We start from the raw sequence: 25,557 nt of genomic DNA, 5'->3' as shown, positions 1-25,557 counted from the left end.
CTGAGACTCTCTTTTGTCATTTTGGTTTACGAACCTTATGTGATGACATATTTTCCAACCTAATGGCCTTTATGGAGTAAAATTCCCCCTCTCTATTTTAAAATAATTGAAGCCATGTGAACCTACCAACTCAGAGCTTCTCGTCTGCGTGAGATAACCAGTGTTTCCATATGGAGATGATCTGATCCATGTCAACAAAAGGAAATCACGGAATGCTTTAGTGACAGCCTTGCTGTGGCTGCACTTAGGATTCTCTCTCTGCAGTCTTGTCTCCTTTGGAAGCCACTAGATTGGCTGATCTCTTGGGTCTCTTGTGACTAACATTCGAGGAGTCTCTAATAAGTGGTTCAGCAGACAGCTGGGTGGAGAATGTGGGCTGTGTGGGGTGGAGGGCAGACGTTTGAAGGAATAGAGTTCATTTTATAGAGCCGTTTTAGCTTTACAGAAAAATCAGGGGAAAGCACAAAGAGTCCCCATAGACTCCCTCAATTCCCCCTCCCGTTTCTCCTAACCTCTTATATTAGTGAATACATTTGTTACAGTTCATATACTAATATTGGTACGGTAGAGTCAACTAAAGCCTTTCGTTTGTACTAGGGTTCACTTTTCATGTTATGTAGCCCATGGATTTGGACAAATGCAGAATGTTATGTATCCACAATTCAAGTATGATTTATAATATTCCACTGTCCTAGAATCCCCTATGCTCCACCTATTCGTCCTTCCCTCCCACCTCCCAAAATCCTGAGGGTCACTGATCTTTACACTGTCACCATAGTTTTGCCTTTTCCAGAAGGTCATATAGTTGGAACCATACAGTATATAGTCCTTCCAGATTGGCTGCATTCATTTAGCAATATGCATTTAAGGTTTTCCTTCATGTCTTTTCATGGCTTGATAGCTCATTTCTTTTTATTGCTGTTTAATATTCCTTTCTATGGATTACCAGTTTTGTATATCCTTTCACCTATTGAAAGACATCTTGATTGCTAATGCCTTTCATTTAGGTCAATTTTTATTGAAATAATTGTAGATTCACACACAGTTGTATGAAATAATATAGAGTGATCCTGTGTGCCCTTTACCTAGTCCTCAATAGTAATATTTTGCAAAACTATAGTACAATATCACATTGTGCTATATAGTATTCGTACAGAATATGAACATTGATACATCCACCAATCTTATTCACATTTTTCTAGTTTTACATGTGGTCATTTTCATGTGTATGTGTTTATAGCTCTATATAATTTTATGATGTATAGGTCTGTGTGCCTATCACCACAGTCAAGATATTGGGTATTTCCATCTCCACAAGGGTCCCTCTGTTATGCTTTAATGGCAGCCACACAATTCCCTCTGTCCCTAACCTTTGGCTAACACTCATGTGTTCTCCTTTTCTAAAATTTTGCTATTTCAGGAATGTTAAGGAGATGGAATCATGCAGTGTATTAGTTTGCTATAGCTTCCATAAAAAATACCACAGACTGTGTGGCTTAAAAATGGAAATATATTTTCTCACAGTTTGGGAGGCTAGAAGTCCAAGATCAAGGTGTGAGCAGGGTTGGTTTTCTCTGAGACCTCTCTCCTTGGCTTGCAAATGTTCGCCTTCTCACTGTGTCCTCACATGGTCTTTCCTCTTTGCTCTCACATCCCTGGTGTCTCTCTGTGTGTCCAAATTTCTTCTTCTCAGATTGGATTAAGGCCCATCCTGAAGGCCTCATTTTAACGTGATCACCTCTCTAAAGGCCCTATTTCCAAGTATGTTCACATTCTGAAGTTAGGACTTCAACATATGAATTTTGGGGGTGAGGGAACACAATTCAGACCATAATATGCAATGTGCAACCTTTGGTATTGGCTACTTTCACTTGCTGTATTTCCCTGGAGATTCATCCAGGAGTATCAATAGTTTGTTTCTTTTTATTGCCGACTGTTAGTCCCTGAATGTTGCTTAATGCCTTTTTATTTCATGTGCTTAAAGCCAATGCATTCAATACTTTCTATTAGGGGCCCTAAACTAATGCAAACATAGAATAAGCTAAACTCAGAGACAAGTAAGCCATATAAAACCAACTTTAACATTAATTCCCTTGCACCAGATTACTATATATCAGCATTGAAAACCAAAATATATAATTTTTAAAAAAATAATCATTTAAAATTGATTCACATAAGTGATGATTTTTTGGAGGGAGGTACTTACTATCAAGATACTCTAAATTTAAATATTAAAGATATTGTTAGGGTCTTACCTTTGCTCTGACTCCACACTTATTGTAGAAATGTTTAAAGATACAGATCTCAATTCTTTGGGGCCTTTGGTCCTCCCACAGGAGCTGCTACTTCTGTTAATGTGACCTTCCACCCATGACTAAATTTAGCTGCTTGTGTCTTTTTGAAAATCTTCTCATGAGACAGAGATTATGCTTCATGAATTTCTGATAATATAGTTGGGACATATGCAGCCTCCTGCCTGGTACGAAGGGAAGAGGGCCAGCCTGAGGAATGGCAGTGAAGAAATGCCAACTAACAACAAAATTCCCAGAGAACCCCTCATTCCAATGAAGTATTAGAAACACCAGACTGAATTGATCAGCTGTCTAATTTATAGACTGTTTTTAAAGCAGTAAGATTTCACTGAGTTTCAAGCCCAGAGTGTAACAGGCTGAGATGTAGATGAGATCTAGAAAGCAAAGTTACATAAATCAGTGAGATCTTGCAATTCACAAGAGGCCTAAGTTATATAATTATGTGTTGTGAGCACAAGGGTCTTTAAAAATGGTTTCACTGTTAGACTGATAAAAGAGTAGACATGGAAGAAATACTTTCTGTATCTTTTTATTTGAAATAGCAGTTTGTGCTGGTTCCTTTTCATGGCCCAGCATGTCCTCTCAAACTTTTTTTGAGCATCACAAACATCTTTAAAAGCAACAGCTACACAACTACTATTATCGGTGCTTGCTAATTGTTCAGTATGAACCAGGAACCATACTAGGCACTTTACATAATGCCAACCCCACAGTAACATTGTGTGTTGGCCACTATGATTATTTCCATGTGAGATTCAGGGACACTAGGGCTCTGAGAGGTTAAGTTAAAGTCATATCCACTAGGAAAGCTTGGGAATCAAGAATCAAAATTTGTGTGTTGATTTTTTTCTAATTCTAAATAGAGGAGAGTACTAGTAAATAGCAAAAATAATAAGCTTTAGCGGTATCTAGATCCAGGATATAGCAGAGAAGATTCTGAACCACCAAGATGAGCCAAGAAATTGAAAATGTCCATGTAAAATCTTCAGAGTCTGTGGGCAGCTGCAGACTTCTCTCCTGCCCTTTATATTCCCTCACGCTGCGTACCTTCACCTAGAAGGTTGAACCCTGGTACATGCTGGGTGTTCATCAGCACATCTTTGGATTGCCATCTTAAAAGGGTATGCCCCTTTATCCAATAGAAATTTGATTCCAGAAAATATACATGTACACAACCCTAAACATGTCCACTTAGCCAATACTTATTTCAGGAGATATAACTTGGGCATCCTAGTGAGTAAATTGGCACAATTTATTTCAAAACCATTCTACAGCAGCGTTGCCCAACAGAACATTCTGCAATGATGCACATGTTCTCTATCTGCCCTCTAGCCGCGTGTGACTACTGACCACTTGAAATGTGGCCGTGATGACTCAGGAACAATGGAACTTTACATTTTACTTTACATTTAAATAGCCATCAGTGTGGTTACTGTACTGGGCAGTGCAATTCTAGAGACTAAAGATTTAACTCTAGCAGCTATCATAAAATTCTAACTAGACCTGTTCCTCATACTCCCTTCATGTCGTTCCCTGGGCGGGAGAATGAAGAAGTGGGTAGAAAGGGAAGGGGGTGGTCGACTCCAAATGTAAAGTCATTTTCCATGTTTATCTGTCCCAAATTCAAGCTGTGCTTTGTTGACAAAATTTGGGAAGGTTGCAGATTTGGCAGGCCTGTCTGTCCCCTTGCCTGCATGAATGTGTCAGCACCTCATTAATCTTGGGTTAAACTATAAAGGCCCTTTTCCCTCCTACCATGGGCCTATTTTTTAAAGGACACTTCAGTGCCCTTTTGCATTTCACAGTGAGATTTTTAAAAAATTTATAACTTGCTCTGTGGATTAATTTAAGCCTATATTTTACTTAAATATATCCTGATCGTTTCCAAATTGAAATGAGAGAAATTATTTTGGGGATATAGGGGAGTTTAAATGTATTGTGCCGTGGGTTTCTGAGGAACATATTGGATGTTTATATTCTAGAAATTAAAAGCATGAGGAATCTCTGTGTTATCTTTCTCCAATTTAATGAACCTTTCAATGAAATGATTTTATCACACATGTGGTCTTGGTGATTCTTCTCTTTCCAAGAAAAAGACATAGAGGGTGTAATTTTTTTTTTCTTAACAGTTTTTGTCCAATGTAAGAAGGAGATGAAATGTCTTTAAACAATACTGGGTATTTTAAGCCTGAAGCCTGTAGTGCTTTGTCTTACAGGTGCATGGCGAATTGTCATTGCTTTTTTTTTCTCAAGACAGACATCGAGAATAACCACTTTCTGTATTTCCTGGCACTGGAAACAGTTACCGTTTGGGATTCCTTTTATAGTTTCTTCAGCTAACGACTCCAGTGACCACTCAATTGTGGTCTCGTAGTAAATCAAAATTTCTTTGAAAGAGTCAGCTCTGTTATATAATTGTAGATGTCCTGCGAAGTCATCTCCCTAACTAAAAAGAAAGGCATATTTCCGTTGCCTCAAATAATACGGACTCTGCCACCACACATAATATTCTTTGAAATGAAAAGAATAGGCCATTTTCTCCTCCTCCTCCTCCTCCTCCTCCTCCTCCTCCTCCTCCTCCTCCTCCTTCTTTTAAAGTAGCCTACAATTGATGAGACATACACACGAGCTTCAGGCTGTGTCAGATCTGGTTGGTCAGTTGTGAAGAAAGGGAAAACCAAGCTGCACACTGCTCCTTCAGACTTACCTCCTCCCTTGAATGACTTGCCCTAGCTAGGATTCAAGGTGACTAAGGAGAATGCTCTCAATGGTCTACTTTGCGTTTTAATACAATAGAGTAAAAATAAAGCCAGGGGATGGCCTAGCTCCTGCTGAGAGTTAAAGTGAGGGCCCTGAGGAGGATTTAGGGGACCCCATGGAAGCCCTCCCTGGGAGGCAGCATGACCATGGGCCCATGTCCTTCCTTCTGCCTCTGGGTCTGACAGACACCAGGGGCTTTGTATAAGGAGCAGGGCCTCAAGTGAGAGTCTCGAAGAAAAAACACCAATCAAATCAGCCCAGCCCCATGATTCTATGGAAGCAGTGTGTGCACAGCCCACAGTTCATTGCCACCTTTGAGGCAGGGGGGAAGGAAATTCGCCATATTTTGCCAGGAGGCTTTTAGGTCAAAGTGAGGAGCAGGGGAACTTTTAAGTTTGATGGGTGTTGATGGGTGTAGGGGTCCACACAGGGGACCACTTTGTCAGGCAGGGCCGACAATCTGCAGGCACAGGCCAAGGCACAGCACTTTCCCCTCTGCCCAAATCAGGTGACGAAACTGCCCTGTTGCCCAAGACTCTAGAATGCAGTGCCCACTTTGGCCAACTCAGAGCAAAGGCTTCCCCAGGAAAGGGGGCCTTGGTGCGTGCCAATTCTTGTAAAGCATTTCACCTCCTCAGAAGCTAATGCCTCTCAAAACCAAGAACAATTAAAGCTCCAGTCTTTCTAAGCAACTGGGGAATTGAGCAAAATAAATCAGAAACCCTCAGCTTGGCTCTGGAGGCTCGCCTCATTATGAGAGCAGATCTATTAGCCCTCTTGCCATTGTCTTTCATTTCTCAAGTGAGGTGATTCTAATTAAATTAATCTGCATGTCAATCTATCGGTGATCAATCAAAGAGCCTGAGGTCCCCCCTATGCTGCAGGGTGCTTGCGGCTGACAGGGGCTGATAATGGAGGAAGAAATAAACTGTCGAGCAAAGTTAATTAGTCAACATAATAGGTGGATTAAATGGGAGCCAGCTGATTGCTGTTTCCCATGTCAGAGCACGAGGTGGGAGCTGAAGCTGCAATTACAGACAATTATTATATTTGGTTGTAAGAGGTCGCATGAATAAACATATCTCTGTGGGTTTCAGTTTTAATCCTCTTCCCCATTTAATATAAGGAGAAGTGTAGGTCATTTCTTCTCATTGTTTTAGTCAAAATTCTCTGAGAAAACACCTTTCCGACAAACTGAGTTCAGAATCAGTTTATAAGGTGGCCAGGGTATGTGAATTGTACCCTGGACCCATGTCACCATTTGGGGGTAGGAGGGATCTTTGAAACACAGACCTAAGATCCTTCTTGAACAGAGAATTTTTTTGGCGGGGGGGGGGGGGGGGGAGTAGTGGTGATGGTGGAGATGGTGGCAAAGGGGGCTTTGGTCCAGTTAACTGAACGAATGTAGGAAGAAAAAAGTACAAGAATCCCCTAAAAAACAGTCAGGAGAGCAAGCTGCATCCCAGCTCTCCCTAAAACCTCTCTTTTTCTTTTCTCTATCCTCTTAACCCTGACACAGGGGAAGGAGGGGGAAGAGGGGGATATTTTAAAGATTCAAAAGATTTTTTATTTGCATGATCAACTGTGATATCTGCTTCAGTGTCTAAACTGAAGGGTAATTTAGGTGAAACACAACCACCCTTGTGTAAAAAAATATGCTAATAAAGATTCTCTTGTTAAAATTATGGTTAACAGTGTACCTTCTGCTGTATAACTATAAACTGTGCAATTTTACTTAAAACTGCATCAAAAGCGTTCCATGCCAAAGACCCGCTCATCAATAGCTCCTCTTGTTAGAGTTGTACAGCATAAGCACCAGTTATTATGTGAAATCGCGATGCAATTTTCTTCAGCTCCCAGCTGTTATTTATTTAACTTGAGTTTATTACCCTCCGTGCTTTTATATTAAAATGTTCGTTCATCTCTCTCTTCTGTCTCCAGGTCGTGGTGTCTACGACAGTCAATGTGGATGGCCATGTCCTGGCAGTCTCTGATAACATGTTTGTCCACAATAACTCCAAGCATGGGCGGAGGGCTCGGAGGCTTGACCCCTCGGAAGGTACGCCCTCTTATCTGGAACATGGTAGGCGAATCATTTTCATTGGTTGGCATTGTTACCTTTAACTGTGAATTTATTTTGGTTTCTTTCTTCCAACTCCACCACATTTTCTACCCCATTTCAAATTTCCAATGTCCTGTTGAAGAATGTGGAGGCTGAGTAGTTAAAGACAGGAAGATATCTTTGAGTCTTGCCCTTGCCTATTGCACAGTTTTCTACCCTGGAAATTGGTTGATGTATCTTTCCTTTTTGTTGAGACAGAAGGAGACCTGGATTGCTGCTTTATTTTAAGCTTCCACTTAACTGACAAATAAAAGCCAAAGCAGGATCACAAAAATCATGACACATTTTGAGCTTACAGTTGACTTGGTTGTACAATGAACTCCATCCTCCTTGCAATACTGATGGTGTATCGCTGTGACTACATGTTTAACTGCATTTGGAGATAAAATCCAAAGGCTGGGTTGGAGGCACTATCTGAATATGCAGCCTGAACTAAGTGTTTCTCCCATGCCCTGTGCAGACCCCTTCCCTCATCACCACGTGGCAGAGCCTACTTTCTGTACGTAGCCTTTGGTGGGGAGAAATCACATTTGTCTTGAATTTATGGCTAATCAGTTGTGCCTTAAAGTGAACTGGAGGAAACCAGATAAAAATTAAATGAAGAAAAGTGAATGCCACTGAAAAGAACCATGGCCCAACTGAGTATATGTGTGAATGTTTCAGTACTACATGCATGTGTAACGTATTATCCATACTTCCATCTGTCCATCTATCCATTATCAATGCAACATCTATCCATTCATCTTCTCATTCCATCCATCTCTCTGTCCATCCATTCATTTGTCTATCATCCACCTGTCCATTCATCCATCCACCCATCCCTCCATTCATCCATCCGTCAATACACTCATCTTCCATCCATCCATCCATCCATCCATCCATCCAAGAACCAGTGACTGAGTTGAGTCTACTGGGTACCAATCACCATGCTAGATTTTCACCATCTCCTCAAATTAAACTCTTAACTCATTTCCCGACTTCACTTTCCAGCTTGCTAGATCAGCAGGATTCTTTGTAAAACACTACCATACAAATGAACACTGATGGCCTGACTCTTCCATGGGCGTGAGCAGTCCATGATGTAGTTCACAGGTAGAAACTCCCTTTCCTGCCAGCATCCCACTTGAATGAACACGCCATTATTATCATCCTTTGCCTGATTTTATTTGCCTGTGCTTATGGAATACACAAACTGCTTTTTATTAATTAGCCAGATGTAACACTTTTAGAAAGGATTCTTCACTACATCTAGTTTTACAGTCTTTTTAAGGTAAACCATCATCTTTCAAAAGCTGTTACTTTATGGTTTCATTAGTGCTGAGATGGATGGATATTACTTTTTGAGGAGGCCATTTGAAACACTTGCTCATGATTACATTCACAGTTCCATTTCTGTACTTAAAATTATTCTGAGCCTCACTTTACAGTATTACTGCCTTCTTAATACCTTTGGAGTCACTTAAGACATGGTATTACTGGAGATGTTTAGGTAAAAGGAAGGAGGAAAAGATAAGTAAATACTAGTGGGCACAGCTTGGAGAGCTCTGGCTTAAAAGCTGGAGTCGTGTCTGTGGCTGTGACTGGTTAGGTACTGTCCTGTCTGGGACACACTGACTGTCACTTTGAAATGTGCCAGCCATGGGTTCACAGTTTCAAAATGTGCTCCAGGTACAGACCCCACTCCGCTCCCATTCCTGCCCTTGGGAAGCTGGGAGACAGCTCAGGGTGCCAGGCCAATCGTCCCTCCACCGAAGAAACCAACACAAACAGCAGAAAACAACCAGACAGAAAGGACGCCTCTTGGTGTGGAGGCCAGGAACATTATTTTGCATCATGATGTGTTGGAAAGAGTCTGACAATTGGCGTCAGGGAACCTAAATTAGATTTGTAGTTTCACCTCTACCCTTGGTGTGACCTTGGACAAGTCACCTTACCTTTTGGGATCCTTAGTTTGCTTCTTAGCAAAACAAAGGTGATGATCTTCAGGGTGGGGGATGTAATGTGCACCTTGGCTTGGGGCAGGTCACATACACAGGGGAAGTGGGCTGGGTGGAGACTGCGGAACAAGAGATGTGCTCCACCGCCCCGGCCCGAGGCAGTTGTCACCAAGGGGAGTGAAAGCCCAGTGGGGCTAGATGTTCCATTTTGGCAAGACTCCTAATTTTTAATTGTTGGCAACTAATTACAAAATTTTAAACCCTGGAGAGAGAAGTGGAGGTAAAAGTCACCTAGGAGGACTATAGCCATGGGCTAACGATTTGGAATCTCTGTGCTTCCTCCCAGCTCAAATATTTTTATTTCTAGGCATACACATTAACATTTTAGTGGTGATATTGTATTATTCTAAGTTTTTAATTTTTAAAATCCTCACCTGAGGATATGTTTTTATTGATTTTTAGAGTGGAAGGAAGGGAGGGAATGAGAGAAAGAGAAACATCGATGTGAGAGAAACATCAATGGGTCGCCTCCCATTCGCACCCTGACTAGGGATGGAATATGCAATCTAGATATGTACCCTGACTGGGACTCAAACCCGCAACCTTTTGGTGTATGGGACGACGCTTTAATCAACTGAGCCACCCGGCCAGGGCTATTTTATGTTTTAAAGACAACATTTTATTTCTCTGCTTCAGTTTACCAGTCCACAACTGGCCATGTTATTATTAGCATATGATTCAAGAAAATGATGACATTTCACTATTTATTAATGGTTAATCATCGTTGGAGATGTGGGTATGTCCTACCTCCTTCAGCTAGGTGGCCTCCCGCTCCCCAAAGCCTTACTTCACTTCTCTCCAGAAGATTCAAAGGGTAGACAGCTCCTTAAGGTTCTTAGTAACAACAGTGCCCTGGAAATCTGCTTCTTTGTAGAATTAATCAACCAACCACACATAACCACCCACTCATGTGGACACTTCAAGTTGATAGCTACATAAATATCTACTCAGCAAAGGGTGACGATGGGCTCTTTCATGGGTGGTGTGTGGGTGTGGACCTATGATGCTAACTCATGTTGATTTGGGGTATGGTAATACTTTATCTGGCCATTGAAAAATCCTATTTGAAATTGCCCTTTTTAAGACTTATAGAACCACACCCCCCTCCTTGGCCCCTCCACTCCCACGCCCCCACCTCCAGCAGCTACTGCACAGTGAGACAACCAGTATTTTCGCCTCTTAGGTGACCTGTAGGAGCCTTCGTTTTCCCTCATTATGGGCTTTTCACCATCTCGTTTACAGGTAGCCTGACTTATTTTGAGCTGCGGCACATCTCTATTTATATCCTGCGTGTCAGACAGTTGGAGGAAAGTTCCCTTTCGTGGCTCAAATCTTTCTGTGAATGAGAGAAAGAGAGACCATGCTTCACACTCATGCAGTCTCCCTGTGTGACCCACACACTCACAACCCTTGTGCTCACATAACTGTCCCTGTATTTCAAGTAAAAGAGTTGACAAAGGCAAATTTATTTCCTGGAATCTTATGTGATCCACAGAGGGTGACTGAATCCCTGCTTGCTGAAGCTGTTGGTAACTGCTCTCACCCTCTTTTTCCTCATTCATAAATACTGAGATGTTCTTTGCTGGGAGAGTGTGGGAGAGTTTAGGTAGTGAGGTTTCCTCCTTAAGCAATAGCTTTATGGGAGAGGTATGCGTGGGGTGAGAGGCAGCCTCAGGACGTCACTGCTCTTAGAGTTCTGATTTTTGAAAAAGTGCAGACATAGGGCCAAAGACACTGAATTGTTGCCCCATGGTTGTGTACAGCTCCGGCTTGTGTGCCTGCCCTGTCTCCCCCAACTTGGGCAAATTCCTGGGACTGTGCACTGGGGATCTTCAAAGGGCTTTGCGAGTATTGATATTGCCCTTGTTCTCCTGACTTTCAGGTTGTGTTTACTTGGGTTTAAGGCCAATTGTGGTATTAGTGTCTTTATACTTTCCACCCCCATGGCAAAATGTGGTGCCCTCACAAAGCTATAGTGCAGGGACCCTGTGAGCTTGCACGAGCTAACACTTTATTACCTAATGATCTAATATGCAACAAGGCAAAGAGCTGGTGCTCATCATCCTGACATCGGTGCCGGGAGAAGTGACTAAATTGCTTTATGTACCATTAGCGCTCGCAGCTGTGGTGAACTCACCGGCAGCGTTTATGCAAATGCCAGTGAAGACACTCTGGTGGCTTTGTCAGGAAGCCGTCTGACAAGCAGTTCAAATGCTCATTTTTTTAGGGGACTTAAAAATTTTGATGTGCATGTGTTTTTCTCACTTCCTTTTTTTCTTCTCTCCACTCTCCCCCCTTTATGGACTATTTATTGGAGGACTTTCCTGATCACTGGGGAAGTCTGAGAGGGTAGGGAGCCATGCCTTGTCCCTGACTAGGGTTAAGGCCCCAGTCAGCTATTCTTCAGATTTAGGGATATTTATTATTGTTGTGTATTTGTACTATCTTCATATTTATTTTAAAAATAAGTAGATCTGTGATTAATCAAGAGTTTTTAGAAGATGAACATTTAATGTTCATGAGTTCTGACCTGAGGCCCTACTTGGTTTCTTGGCTCAAATACAGATGCTTTAAAATACCCCTACTTTTTAAAAATGGAAAACGATGGACATTTAGCTTTTGTGGGCATCAGATACGAATGAATTGAATGTCCCTTCAAAGTAATTATACAGATTGAGATGTGAAGTATGCTTGTGCCAGAATCCCAAAATAAACAGAATCAAAACAAAAGTGGGGTTTGGTCAAACGGAAAGTACTTATAGAGAGAGTGGTGACACAATCACCGGGCCTTCTCCGTGCTGTGGTTATGGTGTTAGAGAAACAGAATCCCATGTGCCCCACCACCAGTTAGCTCTGACCTTTCCCCTGCAGTGTCCCCTCCCAGCTGTCCCTGACAACATGGTGTTGTTCTTGCTCTTTAGCATTTGACCTTCTTTAATCCGTTTGCTCCAGACAGCAGCAGTGTTTGCTTCCGTTGCTTGCCCCTGGGTATCCAGTCCCAGTGCCTCCTGGTGCCCAGCTGCACTTAAATTTGTTGTTTTATGGACATGGAGAAAGATGGGTCAGGCCTGGAGATTACTCCTTGGGAGACAGCATAGAGCTTCCAACAGAACGGAGCGGCCTCCTCTTCTCCCCTCTGTGTAACGAGGCCCTAAGAAGGAGCCAGTGAATCTCAGTTGGGTCTATTAGAAGTAGCATCCACCTGTCTGACTGGAGAGCTGGATTCTGGTCCTGACTCTGCCATTAACTAGCGGGGTGACTCTGGGAAGCCCACTTTGCTTCCGTGGCCTCAGTTTTGTATGTTTCCAATGAGACCTGGGTTGGGTCATCTTTAGACCTCCTTTTAGTATGCCCATTTTTGGGGTGTTCTGAACGGAAGCGTTGACACTTTCCTAGTCTGATACCTATTTCAGGAGATGCCTTTGGAGAGACAGGACTTCAGAGAACAGAGAAATCCCCTGGTTATTTCTAGGTTAGCCCTTCCTTTGGATCTTTAGCCAGAGAATAAGATGTCAGCAACAGTGAACTTCAAATCATTCCTTCACGCATTCATTCACACTAAGCATCCACTACATGCCATACACTAAGCTAGGTACAGTAGCCCAAGGCAGATACAGTCCCTGTCTCCACAGAATTTATGATGTAAATAGAGAAGAAAGACATTAAGCAAAACTTCTAACTAACTCCTTAGAGTTGTGCATAAAAGAGGGCCCACAAGAGGAGTGAGGAAGAGTGAGGTGTCGGGGAAGCCTTTCTATGAGGAAATCACATTTATGTCCAAACCTAAGAGATGAAGAAGTCTTCACCAGGCAAAGGGGACAGAAACGAATTTCCAGGCAGAGAGGACAGCATATAAAAGGCTGTTTTGCTTAAGTGAGTTCAAGGCACCAAAAGAGACAGGGATGGCTCCTGCTGCTCCAGGGATGGCAGGAGAGGAGGCTGGGCTGGCTGCCGAGGGCCAGGTCACGCAGGCCCACGTAGGATGCTCAGGCCCTGGTTGTGGCAGTTGTGAAATGGTGGTGGTGGTGGTGGGGGGGGGGGGGCGGTGGGGGTGGTGGGGAGGCACCAACCAAGCAGGGCTTTGATGAACTCAGTTGTAATTACATGAACTGCTTCTGTGCCATGAGAGCCCAGGGCAAGATTGCTCTGAGTTGCTTATAACTTTGCCCTTCCCTGCCAGCCTCTGGAAGCTCACCAGGGAGTTGGCTGTGCCTTGAAGCCGTCCCCCTGATCACTTCTCATTCCGTCAACAGTGCATGTATTCAAAATAGGAAGAAAGTCAAACATTTGAGGGTTCTTTTTCTAGATGGTTTTGGCTTATGAATTCACTATTTTTTTATAATTAGCTTAGAAAGAGTTTACCTATTGACTTCTTTTTGAACTTGTAGAGACCTTTTTTTTTTTATTTTTTTTTTAAGGCTTGCTATTATTTGACCTAGGAAATGTAAATTACTTGTCTGATCCCAAAATTAAAATGGGATGAGTGGAAATAAACCAAACAACAAAAAGAGATGCACCCTCCCAAATTTCTCTCCTCTCCCACCATGGTCAATGGCCGAGTCACAGCACATGCTGAGTGAAGAGCCATTCAAGCATGGAGGCCATGAAACAGATCTCCTAGAGACCCAGAGAGGGGATGCAACCAGCTCAGGCTCACATAGCTACTTTCTGTCAAAAGCCGTTTAGTGCTCTCTGCACTTGTCATGGTGTGCTGGCTGGCAAGTATGAATTTCAGGGGTTGCACAACTAAAAGGTCATTTGGTTACACAGGATGTTGGAGAACTGGGGGTCCACCCCTGATGCCTATGCAATCCAGGTTGGCCTAGGCTTGCAGGTGTTTCTGGGATTCCAAGGATCATAGAAGGTTGTCTGTAAAATCTCTCCAGCCTCCTGACAGAAACGCACCTTCAGATCCCACAGGCAGAGGTTGAGGGACCCAGAGCTTTACACTTAGAGTTTCAGTTAGAACTCCAGTCAGGCCCCCTTTGGCAAGAGCATTTTGGTGCAGGGTCCAAAGTTAAGTAGAAAAATAGAGCAGCAATTTTTTATTTTTGTTACCAAGGGTGGCATATTACATCTTATCAATTGATTTTCCTACTTGAGAAAGCAAGACAGATGCAAGAACAGCACATTAAGGTTAAGAATATCCAGATGTGTCACAAAGCAGAGCATGACGGCCCCAGATTTTCAAGCATCAAATCAGGCCTTTTGCTTTGAGCGGTGGGAAACTTGTCTTTTGTCTTCCCTCACCATGGAAAGGACTCGGCAAGAAGTCAAGATAATGAACAAGAATCTAAGTGAAGACTGACCCATTACCTGAGTAATCCATAAAGCAGGTAACCCCAGAAATCGCAACACTGGGAACTTGGTAGCCAGCAAGCTGTCAGTGTCAGGCAGATTAAAGAGTGCATGAGCCATGGGTCACTGAGAAGCAGGTGGTCCACGTTATCCTTGTTTGAATATGACACCACCAACAGCATTGGTGACAAAGGAGAAACAGTGCTCAGACTTTGCTGTCTGGCTTAATGATGATCAGGCCAGGTAGCAATATATATTATTAGTGCTATTATTGTTATTTTTGGACTAATATCAACTAACATTTATGGAGCATTTACTATGTGCCAGCACTGTGGTGATGATTTTATTTTTATAATCTTATCAAATCCTTACAAATATAAGGACCCATAATAATTATTATCCCCATTTTACAGATGAGAAAACTGGGCTTTAGAGAGGCTTGGTAACTTATCCAAAGCCACAAAACTAATCAGACATGGACCTGGGCCAGGACCACAGATCTACCTAACTGTGTAGCTCTGTGTAATAGTAGAAGTATCAAGAATAACGACAATACACACTCATTGAGCCCTTATCATGCTGGCACATAGGTGCTATAGACACCCCACTGTAAGATGAAGAAACTGAGGCTAAAGAGCATTTAGGCACCTTGCCCAGAGATGCACAGCACATAAGCTGTAGATGTGGTCAAACCCAGGAACCCCTACCACTTGCTCTGAACATTATGCTTCAATTCTTTTCATCTCATCTCTCATGTTCCTTTTTTTTCCAATACAAGGAAGGCAATTTATGCTGGTATCTTAAATAGACCTTTCAAAAGTTAGCCCAGAGCATGTCTTTTTATGTTTTGATGGGCATGCTGTGTATGTTTATGTTTACCTTATAGTTCATTTTCCTTCAATAACCTGTTTTTCCTGTGGCTAGACCACATTGTGCTAGTCAAATAAAGAAAATGCTGATTTTATTTGATGACTGGCATGTTGTCTTTGGGGCTGGCAAGTTAACAAGGGGGCTGGTAATATTTTATTTATTTGCAAGGATCTTCTAACTCATCTCTGCAGAAATCATATGTTGACCATATGGGCTCTCTGGCATGTATGCAAGGCCGAGAAAAAGGAGATCACGAAAAAACTGTGAGATTGTGCGTTAGGTGTTAGGATACTAACCGTATCCTTGTTAAGGTACTGAAGGGTTACTAAGCCTCACGCTCCAAATAACACGGGAAACTGATACGAATTCTGGAAGGCTGTTTCCTTATATAAATTTCTCGACAGGCCCATCAACTGTGGGAAACTTCCAGTATTTGATATTTTGTGTGATCTAATAAATGAATGCGCCACACCTAACTTACTTTAATAAGTATGTGGGGGATGGTGTGGGGGAGGCGAGCAGTACTTTCTGCTTACATTTTGGACAGAAAATGGCAGACTTTTTATTTTTATTTTTTAAAAATATATATGTATTGATTTATTTCAGACAGGGAGAGGGAGAGAGAGATAAAAACAACAATGATGAGAGAGAATCATTGATGGGCTGCCTCCTGCACGCCCCCTACTGGGAATTGAACCGTGACCTCCTGGTTCACAGATCGACATGCAACCACCGAACTACACCTGCTGGGCAATTGCAGACTTTTTTAAAGGCTAATTTTTTAATCTTACAGTTGATTACAAAAACATCATAATTCCAGTTTTGATTATTTGTGTAATTGGTTGTTCTCTAAACCAAGGGCCTCTTTCTACTTACTTGCCTGAGTACCTTCCCTCAGGAGAATTTTAGAGGATTCAGATGAGGCGAATATGCCAGTGAAAGTTTCTCTGTGCTGCCACACACATTCTGAAGATAATATCTTTAGGGGGCAGTGTGGCCAGGAGTGGGTTAGAATCATATTTGACTGAACATTTTCAGTTATGCATGCAGAAATAAATAAGAACAGAGCACTGCCACTGCCTTGCTCATGACCTTGAGTATGTACTTTGATTTCTTTGGGCCTCAGTTTCCTCATCTATTAAAGGGGTGCAGCCTTGGTAGAGCCCTTTAAGCTATGATGATCTGTTGTTTGAACCCTGATGATTCTGTGAGAGGTCTATCTCTGGGGGTGCCATACACACTGCCTTGATGAATGGCCCCCAAAGTCATGGTCATTCCACAGGACAGATCTAAGGCCAACTTCCCTCCACCATGGGCATTTCTGCAGGAGGTTCACAGTGGGTTCCAGGAGGCCTGGAAAAGCCACAAAGTGTGGCTTACACAGCCACGTATGCCTTAGGTAGCTCTAATCTGACGTTCTTTTCTCTGAATTCCTTCAACTGAAATGGTATAGTGTTTAATCCACTCAATGTTCAGCAGTGAACTTTAGACTAGGTTTCCCATGCAGTATGTGAGATGGGGGGAAATGTTTTTAAAAAATTAAAAATATATACTAGTATTTATCTATTTGAATGCAAAAAAAAAAAAAATCAAAAAACAAAAATCACCAAAGCATTTTAAAGTCTCACAGCTATTATTGCTTAGGGCAAGACTGAGTTTAAAGAGAAAGTACGTCAATATAAACAGAATTGCAACTAAATAATAAGTCATAATGTAAGTGGTACTGAGGTGCAGCAAAGCCAGGACTGAAGTATGGGAAACAGTTTTAGAGTTGTTAAGGGTGGGGAAGTAGTAATTCTTTATAGTTACCAGGAAATAGGACCCAGGGGGAAAATTTTTTTAAAGTCAAATATTGTTATTTAAAAATAATATTTTTAGCTCAGTTTATCATTAGAACAGACTTAATGTCCGCATAGGATTTTAAAAATCAAAATGTCTCCCACTCTGGCTGGTGTTCTCCTCAGTAGTTAGAGCATTGTCCCATGTCCTAAAGGGAGGGCTCGATTCTGGTCAGGGCACATACCCAGGTCTCGGGTTCCATCCCCCATAGGGGTGCTTGCAAGAGACACCTGATTGATGTTTCTCTTTCACATTGATGTTTCTCTCTCTCCCTCTCCCTTGCTCTCTCTGTAAAACAAACATGTCAAACTCAAAGGCTAACATGGGCCAAATAAACGAGGCATGTGGCCTGCGGGCCGCAAGTCAATGGAAAACATCCTCCGGTAAGGATTTAAAAAACGAAACCCCAAACATCTCCCAAGCCGTTAACGCTGTATTTTTAAACAAGCAGTGTCTGTATGTTGAAGAGGAGAAATTAGTGTAGAAAGGGAGGATTTGAGTCAAGGACAGACTCAGCCGGGTCCACCCAGGCAGTGCATTATGGTAATATACATGGATCCAGCTGGACACTGAGCAGAGCTGACATTGTGTAGTCAGGGGCAGGATCACCCATCAATTTCCCAGATAGGATTTGAGTTCAAATGACAGAAAGAACAGCAACTGTGTTGAAACTGATGCATGGGGGAGGGGTGGGGCAGGCAGGAACCAGCCAGGCCTAAAGACAGGAAGCGCTGGTACCTCCGGAAAGGGGTGGCTCTGTTTTCTCATCTGGCTGCTACCCTTCCTTCTAACCTTAACATCTGTCAGCAAGATCCACCTGGGCCCTTGCATGATGAGAGCCTGCTGTAGGGGGAACACACTGGTGCTAATTTTAACCCCCAAGAGAATGGAGTGTCCGCAGCTGGAGTGAGGGCCAAGTCAGCCTAGGAAACTGGATTCCACAGAGTCGGTTGCTTATCCACCGAGGAAGCACAGTGAGGGTGTAGGGACAACTGTTAATAACCACCAGAAGACTTCTCAACGTTTAAGCTACTCTGTTTGGTTCCTCAGTATCTTACCAATTCTGATCATTCTTCTTTCGTTCATGTGCTTATTCACCCATTCCCTCATTCATCTATTTAACATATATTTATTGGCGGCCTGCTATATTAGACAATAGGGATGCAGAGGTGAACAGGCAGGGATAGCTGTTGACATTATGAGGCATATAGTCGTGGGTGTGCGTATCTGTGTGCTGATATTAAGCAAATAATTGCACACAGAATTATGTAAAGTGTAATGATGATAAGCATGATAAGGAGAAATATAGACTGCTAAGAGAGCTTTCAACAGGGGGACTCGGCCAAGTCTGAAGAACCAGGGATACTTTTAAAATTTAAAATAAAAATGAATGCCATTCCATCAAGCAAAGAGGAAAGAGCTTTCTAGGTGGAGGGGAAAGAATGTCCAAAATTCCATGTGGGGACAAAATACCAGAAGCTTGTGGAAGGGCTGTTTGGGAAGGTGTGCTGGGTCTGAGATCCGTTTCTGAGAAAACAAATTTGGAAATTTCTCCTAGGTTGGTTTCTCTTTTACTTGGAGATGTGAGTCAATGTATTTTCTTCATCACAGGCTAACAGAACTCTTTGCCTAGGAAAATGCTAGCTTGAGACCAGTGTTTGCAGTGAAGATAATTCTGCTCTTACAAGAGCAGGCTTTGAGCATCTATTATTATCAGGTTCAGTGCTAAGCACTTGGTATCATCTCTTTTAATGCTCTCAACCACCATAGGAGGGCACTACTATTTTCTTCATTCAGCAATGAGGGAAACGGAGGCCATCCTTCGAAGAGCTGGCTGTGGCTCCTAGAAGGGTTCGGTGTTGCACCTGTAGCATTGGACCTCCAGGTAGCTGACACAAGGCGGTCATCACCACTGTTCTTTTCCACTGTTAAGTCAATGCTAATCACCTCACGCTATACTAGTCCTTCAGAGGTGGAGAGAAGTTCTCCTGCTATTTGATCACGTAATATAACTCCTGCTTCAATGGAAGCAAATTGACCACGTTACTCAAAGGCAAATTGAAAAGCCAGATCTGTGCTCAATCCCCAGGGAACACTAGTTGGCATATGCAGTGATATATGGGAAGGTGCTTTTCTGGGTTAAGATAAAAAATCCTGGTATCACGTCACGCTATCGGGCATCCCATCTCAGCCTCCCTGTGCCAGCCCTGCAACTTGAAATACTCAGTGGGCAGAAATGAAACTTTATAGAAATTAGGTGATCATCATCCTTATCAGATGAATATGATGCCATCAGCATGACTTTAGCATCCTCAGAAAGAAAAGAAAAAAAGAGATTTACCTGGAGAGGAGCAAGAGAAAGTCTGAGGCATGGATTGTAGGATTTTTCTGCCAGCCTACCTCTGGAAAGTTGGCAGGGAGATGACCTAGTAATTAAAATCCTGCTTAAACGTATGCTCAGTCATAACAGAGGCTAACAGACTTGGGAAACCAGATGGTAACCAGAGAAGGAAAAGTAAAACACAAAAGTAACACTCGCCAGCCCACAGAGCACAGAAATAGGTCTGAATTGGCCAAATACTTCTCTGACTACTAAGCATGAAAGCAGAACCCAAGTACTAATATATTTTTATCCCAACCTGTGAAATTAACCAATATTGTATATGCGAACATATGCTCCCACGTTGCTGGCTTATTTAGTAGACAGTTGTAATCAACTGGACATCAGTCGTTCAAACCCACATTCATCACCTGTAGTTCTGGGGAGACGTGCAGCAGGAAAACATGGGCAATCGAGGCACAGGCAATGCCAGGTTTGGGGCCTCGTCTCAACACATAACTTTCTTTCTTTTAATCCTCACCCAAGAATATTGTTTTCCATTGATTTTTTAGAGAGAATGGAAGGGAGGGCAAACACAGAGAGAGAGACATCGAAGTGAGAGAGACACGTCACTGGTTGCTTTCCACATGCGCTCAGACCAGGGCTGGGGATGGAGCCTACAACCTTGGTACATGCCCTTGACTAGAATTGAACCCATGACCCTTCAGACCACAGGCCAGCACTCTAACCACTGATCAAACCAGCCAGGGCCACATGGGTTTCTTTCATCAACTTTGGGGCAAAGTAATAAAAGTTTCAAGAGAAGAGTATATATAAAATACATACAAATAGCAGTAGACTTTAGATGTTATTTAAAAGACTGATTAAAATTAATGTGGTTGGTACAAATGGTGAACTTTATTTAATTCCTTATTCTTTGTCTACTTCTCTTTTGAGCACAGTTGGCAAGCCAATAATATGACCACCTACCATGTGCTGGGCCTGAGGTAGATGCTTTTAGGGACATTATGTGTGGCGTGATGGGTGAGGGGAATGTGTCTCAGCAGTTCCAATGTATTTTATCATTTCTTTATAGAGGAGAAAAGAGAATTTTTGTCATTCTTTGCTAAAATCTGGCTGAATCATCAAACCAGCTGTGTTCTTCCAGTAACTATTACATGCAACAAATCTATAAAGTTGTACCTCAGATTCCTCTACCTTTCAACTTTGGCAAAATCCTAGAAACTCTTCTTGATTTGGTTAGCTAAAGCCTGTGGAATCCAACTCTTGTTGTTGAAAATAAAATTAAAAAAAGAAAATGGATGGGGAAAATGTTGAAGTACTGTTTTATGATAACCTATTTAATCAGTAAACTTTTATTATGTTGTATATGTGCAAAATTATATAATGAACACACCACTGAGGTGGAAAATGTCCAGATTGAGAATGAAAGTTAAGGGGAACTACCCTACGCTTTAAAATTGTAAGTCCTCATAGTGCTGCTATCACTGGTATTAGATGTTCAAACTCTGTGTATTTAGCGGCCCAACTTGTAACAATAGAAAAGCTTCTCAGCCTGGAAGTCTGGCAGTGTTTTCAATGCTCCTGTGTTTAAGTTGGCACCTGCGGCATTATATGAGGATGCCATATTTTGAACATGGAAATAGAAGAAGGTAGAGAAAGATTTTACTATAATTCATACATGGGGCTGAGTCTTAAGGGGAAAATAACTTTACTTGGAAACAGAGAAGTAATATTCTGTAAAGTTAATAAATATCCACCCTCTATCTTGGGAATAAAGAATTGCACAACCAAGATTTTATGGGACGTTGGCTGTGTTTATATGATTACAGTGAATATTTTAGCCAAACTGAGCAGAAATTTTAAATAAATACCACAATTTAAGGGTAGTTTGGGTGTTTTAAATATTTGACTTTGTTAACCAATGTGGATTCGAAAAATCTCAAGTTCAAATGAGTGTCTGAGATCAGTTACCTCATTTGTAAAGTAGAAATTTAGAATAACATCTGCTTACCTACAACTCAGGGTTGATATTAAGAATAATTGAGATAATGTATGAACAAGCCCTGTGAAAACATAACATGCAAGTTAATTGTCAGATATTGATTAAGTGCAGAGAGCTGTCTATCCAGTTTGTGAATGAATGAGGTCCCTGCCTGCAAGGGATGCATAGGGTTGGCTGACAGTAGGGTTGATTTACATAATACATACATGCCCAGCTACACACATACACACATACACACATACATATATCAAGATAAAAGTTGAAGGAAAAGTGCAGTAAGTGGCAGATGAATGGGAAAGACATGAAAAAGCTCCCTGAAGGGCTAGTGTAGACGGAGATGGAAAGAAATAGCCTCACACAGAAGACCAGTCTTCTTGGCAAATACTATTTGGGTGGAAGTGAGTGGTATAACCTTCCAGAAAAAGAAATGGTAGGGATGTGCAAAGTATGTTGGGAGACAGTGAATATGGAGAGCCTGTCATTGAGTTCTTCATTTTCTTCTTCCCTGTCTTCCTCCTCCTTCTCCTGCAACTTCTGGTCTTCTTTCACGTTTTTATTCATTGCACACTCTGTACATGCAGGTTAACTCATGTAAACCTCACAACCACCTCATGAGGTGGCTTCTCTCATAATTATTACTTCCAATTAAAGTGGTAGAAATGGAGGCTTAAGGAAAGTAACTTGCCCAAGTAATTTGCTAAGTGAGGAAGCTGGACAGCAAGCTGAGGCCTCCTGAATCCAGAGCTAGTGGCCTTAACTGCTGCCTAGTCCTGCCTGCAATTGGAGAGAGCTGAGGAATGAGGTTGGAAGGGAGAACTGGCCAGACTCATGAGGTGGACTTGATGTGTAGGCTAATGGGAAACACCAGAAAGCTTTTGGTCAGGGCAGGAACATTTTGAAAGCTGGCATCTGAGGGAGGAAGATTAATCTGGGTTTTGATATGTAGAGGGGACTTTTCGCATAATTAAATCCAATAATAAAATGAATCACAAACAGGCAAGTGTGAGTGTTTGCTCTTTGGCATTCAGGTTGAGCCCAGACCCCACCGAGTAATTGCTGAGAAAGCTGAGTCAATCCTCATGAAGTTCAAATATAAGTGGAATTCCCACTCTTCTTTGCAGCTCTGTCTGGATAAATTTGATGATACACATTCCGGTGCTGGTGACGTCACCGATCATCACCACGGAAACATCTGTGCTCTAACAAACACTGGAGTGCAGCGTCACTGAATGTGTCAGGGAGGAGAGGAAACTGGCTCAGGACGATAAGGCTCTCCAGAATAAAAGTTCACTCAACTACATTAGCAGTGGCAGCCTCGGTCGTGGAGAGAAATATAAGTATTGCTTTTCAGAAAAGCATAAAGCAGGAGTCATGCATTGTTAAAGGTTGGGCAAGGTTGATTTCGAGATGCTGTCCACATTCAAAACACAGTTTCCTTAAAAAGTCACTATCTATGCTGTCTTGCATGATGACAATAGAAATCCTTCAGGAGCAGGGAGCTCATCTCCCAAACTGCTCACAGAAAATCTCCTGCAGGGCAGAGGAAGGCTAGCGGGGACTGCTGTCTGGTTCTGGGAGAGGCCTCGAACAATCAGAAGTGGAATTGACCGTGGTTGTGGTTTGTGTTTATTGTTTGATGAGTCAGTGGCAGTATTAGTTATGTAGTTGCAGAAATTAATAACTAAACGATGGTTCTTGGCCCTGCATGGATTTATAGAAGTTGCACATGGGTGAGTCAGATCATGGACTGAATCCAGGGCTGAGGTATGTTTAAGTTTAATTTGTATGGTGCTTAAAGAAATGATATATTTGTTGCTTTACAATGAAAAGTAATGAAATTTTATATAAAATTCTGGATTTGCAAATTATGTTTGTATTCAGAAGATCTAGTAGTGCTGGAATCACATTTTCAAATGACAACAATTAGATCAAACAGAGTTGTGTCCCTTTTAGGTGGAGCATATACTCTACAGTTAGCCACAGTCCCCACCTCTCCCACGGTGTTGCCCCTAGCTAATTTTAGTTACTTTCCTTTCTGTCTGGCCCTATGAGCATTTGATTTTGTGATCATTGGTGGTGGTATTAGAGAGTAATTATTCCTAGCAAAGCTCCTGGCATATGAAAGGCATCCCTAAGTGGTAGCTCTGATTATTCTTTATCAATTATGGGCACAGGTATTTAAACTTGATCTTTAGGTTAGCACTGTCCAATAGAACTTCCAGTAATGATGAAATGTTCTATCTCTGTTCTGCCCAACATGGTAGTCACAAGTTGCATGTAGCTATTGGCTGCTTGAAATGTGGCTAGTATGACTAAGAAAATAATTTCTTTTTTTTAAAAAAAATAATTAATTGAAAATTAGATTTTAATAGCCACATGTGGCAAGTGACTACTGTATTGGGCAAAGCAGATGGAAATAATGGGATTGAATATCCAGTCAGGCGTCCTTGTTTAGAATAAAATGTGGAGAATAGACACGGGGGCTGTCTGTGTGGGCATGTGCGTTTTACAAGAGATTACTTTCTAGTGGGCTTTGTCACACAGCATCACCTCCTTTCAGAAAGGAAACCTCCCCTTATTACCCAACTAGAATTCTTGTTGATTTAAGGAGCCAAGGCTATGTGTTTTCAAGATGTTGACTGTCCATTCCTACCAATAAGAATGCTTTATTAACCCTGTCATTCATGAGAGCATAGAGCCCAGAGCCAGTGCTGCCAAGGGGACTGTGGAAAGGTGATGGTGGCCTGCTGACTGCTAGAGGGATCCAATATTCCCAGAGCCAGGGCTCCGTGGGCTGCCTGCCGTCTCTGAGGTTTCCACCACAAGCACACATTGATCACATCGAATGATCACATTGCCGTAAACCAGCTACAAAGTAGGATTCTCAAAGATCCCTCTTTCATGCAACTTACTCATTTGCATGTTGTTTGCCCGAAAGTTTCTGACACTGACCTGCTTTGCTGAGCCCAGCAGTCAGAACCCTCCCTTCCTTCCTTGGTCACAGGTTTGGAAACCCCAGAACCATTTACCAGACTTCAGCCTATTGGTAACTTACCAGTCTCTGTTCTGAAACTTGCCCCAAACCAACTTGTCTAGCTGATAAATAATATCATGATTTCTAGGGATTTATGCACAGGAGGGCAAAGCTAACATCAGCCTGTTTCATTCAAGATGAAGCTCTGAATTACACCCCTCCCTCCAAAGAAAGGCCTCCCTAAAAACACAGAAAACCTAATGAAAATGATAGAAACTGCTATTGAAGCTAATTTTGTCACATTATGACTAATACCAATCCTCTTGTAATGGGAAGAAAAGAGAACAAAACACACATGAGGATATTCTGCTTGGATCATTCATCTGGTCAGAGTTACATATCATCTATTCTTACAGTCGGATTCTGCAGAGAGGAGGCCCCTTCTTCCTTTCCCATGTCCATGGGCAAACATCCATGCAAACCTCTCTGAGGACAGAGACGTGAATGAGCCCCAGGATTCAATAGGAGAGAAAGACAAAGCCCTCTAACAGCAACAACAACAAAAGTAGATTCTACATACTTTTAAATTCCTTCTGAGGAAAATTCTTCACCAAAAATGTGTTCTAGAAAAAAGACCAAGGTTATCTCATCGGAGACTAACTAACTAAATGTTAATTTTTCTGCATGTGTCTTTTTTTTAATGCTGAATTTATGTTCAGCTCCAAGACCCAAGAAGGCTAAAAATTCATATTCAGATAAGGGGAGAGAAACCTTGGCGAACAGATGGAGCAGAGTTCGGCATAAAGGTTTAATCCTATCAGGCCGATTCCTGTATGACCATCTGGGTAATCCGGCACAAACATTCAAGGCCTGTTAAAAATATGACTCCAGCCAAGATTAACGTCACACATTTTCCACTAGGCTTGTTTGTATTTGCCTTTATGATTTTCCAGGCCCAGGATGATGGCTTTTGAATCAAGACCTGAGTATTCCTTGACGAAGCAGTGACTTTTTTTTTTTTCTTAAACCTGAAAATTGT

The 25,557-nt window shown here is 42.1% G+C and overlaps 1 protein-coding gene across 3 annotated transcripts in view; it reads left to right on the top strand.

The window, feature by feature from the left end:
• The window catches only part of EBF1 (EBF transcription factor 1), a gene marked incomplete at its 5' end in the record, with an annotated part of 391,651 nt that overhangs the window by 255,859 nt on the left and 110,235 nt on the right, over positions 1 to 25,557 (top strand). For 2 of the 3 annotated variants that reach the window (XM_081090863.1, XM_081090862.1), the window contains one exon: positions 7,014 to 7,155. In XM_081090863.1, coding sequence (XP_080946989.1) covers positions 7,014 to 7,155 — 142 coding nt within the window. The remainder of the gene's footprint in view (positions 1 to 7,013; positions 7,156 to 25,557) is intronic. The other variant, XM_081090864.1, reaches the window with a different exon arrangement.

The sequence above is a fragment of the Myotis nattereri genome (assembly GCF_964212035.1).
Source record: "Myotis nattereri genome assembly, chromosome: 5".
In the NCBI taxonomy this organism is placed as follows: domain Eukaryota; kingdom Metazoa; phylum Chordata; class Mammalia; order Chiroptera; family Vespertilionidae; genus Myotis; species Myotis nattereri.
Note: the sequence above shows the minus strand (reverse complement) of the source record. Positions and strands in the feature narration are given on the sequence as shown.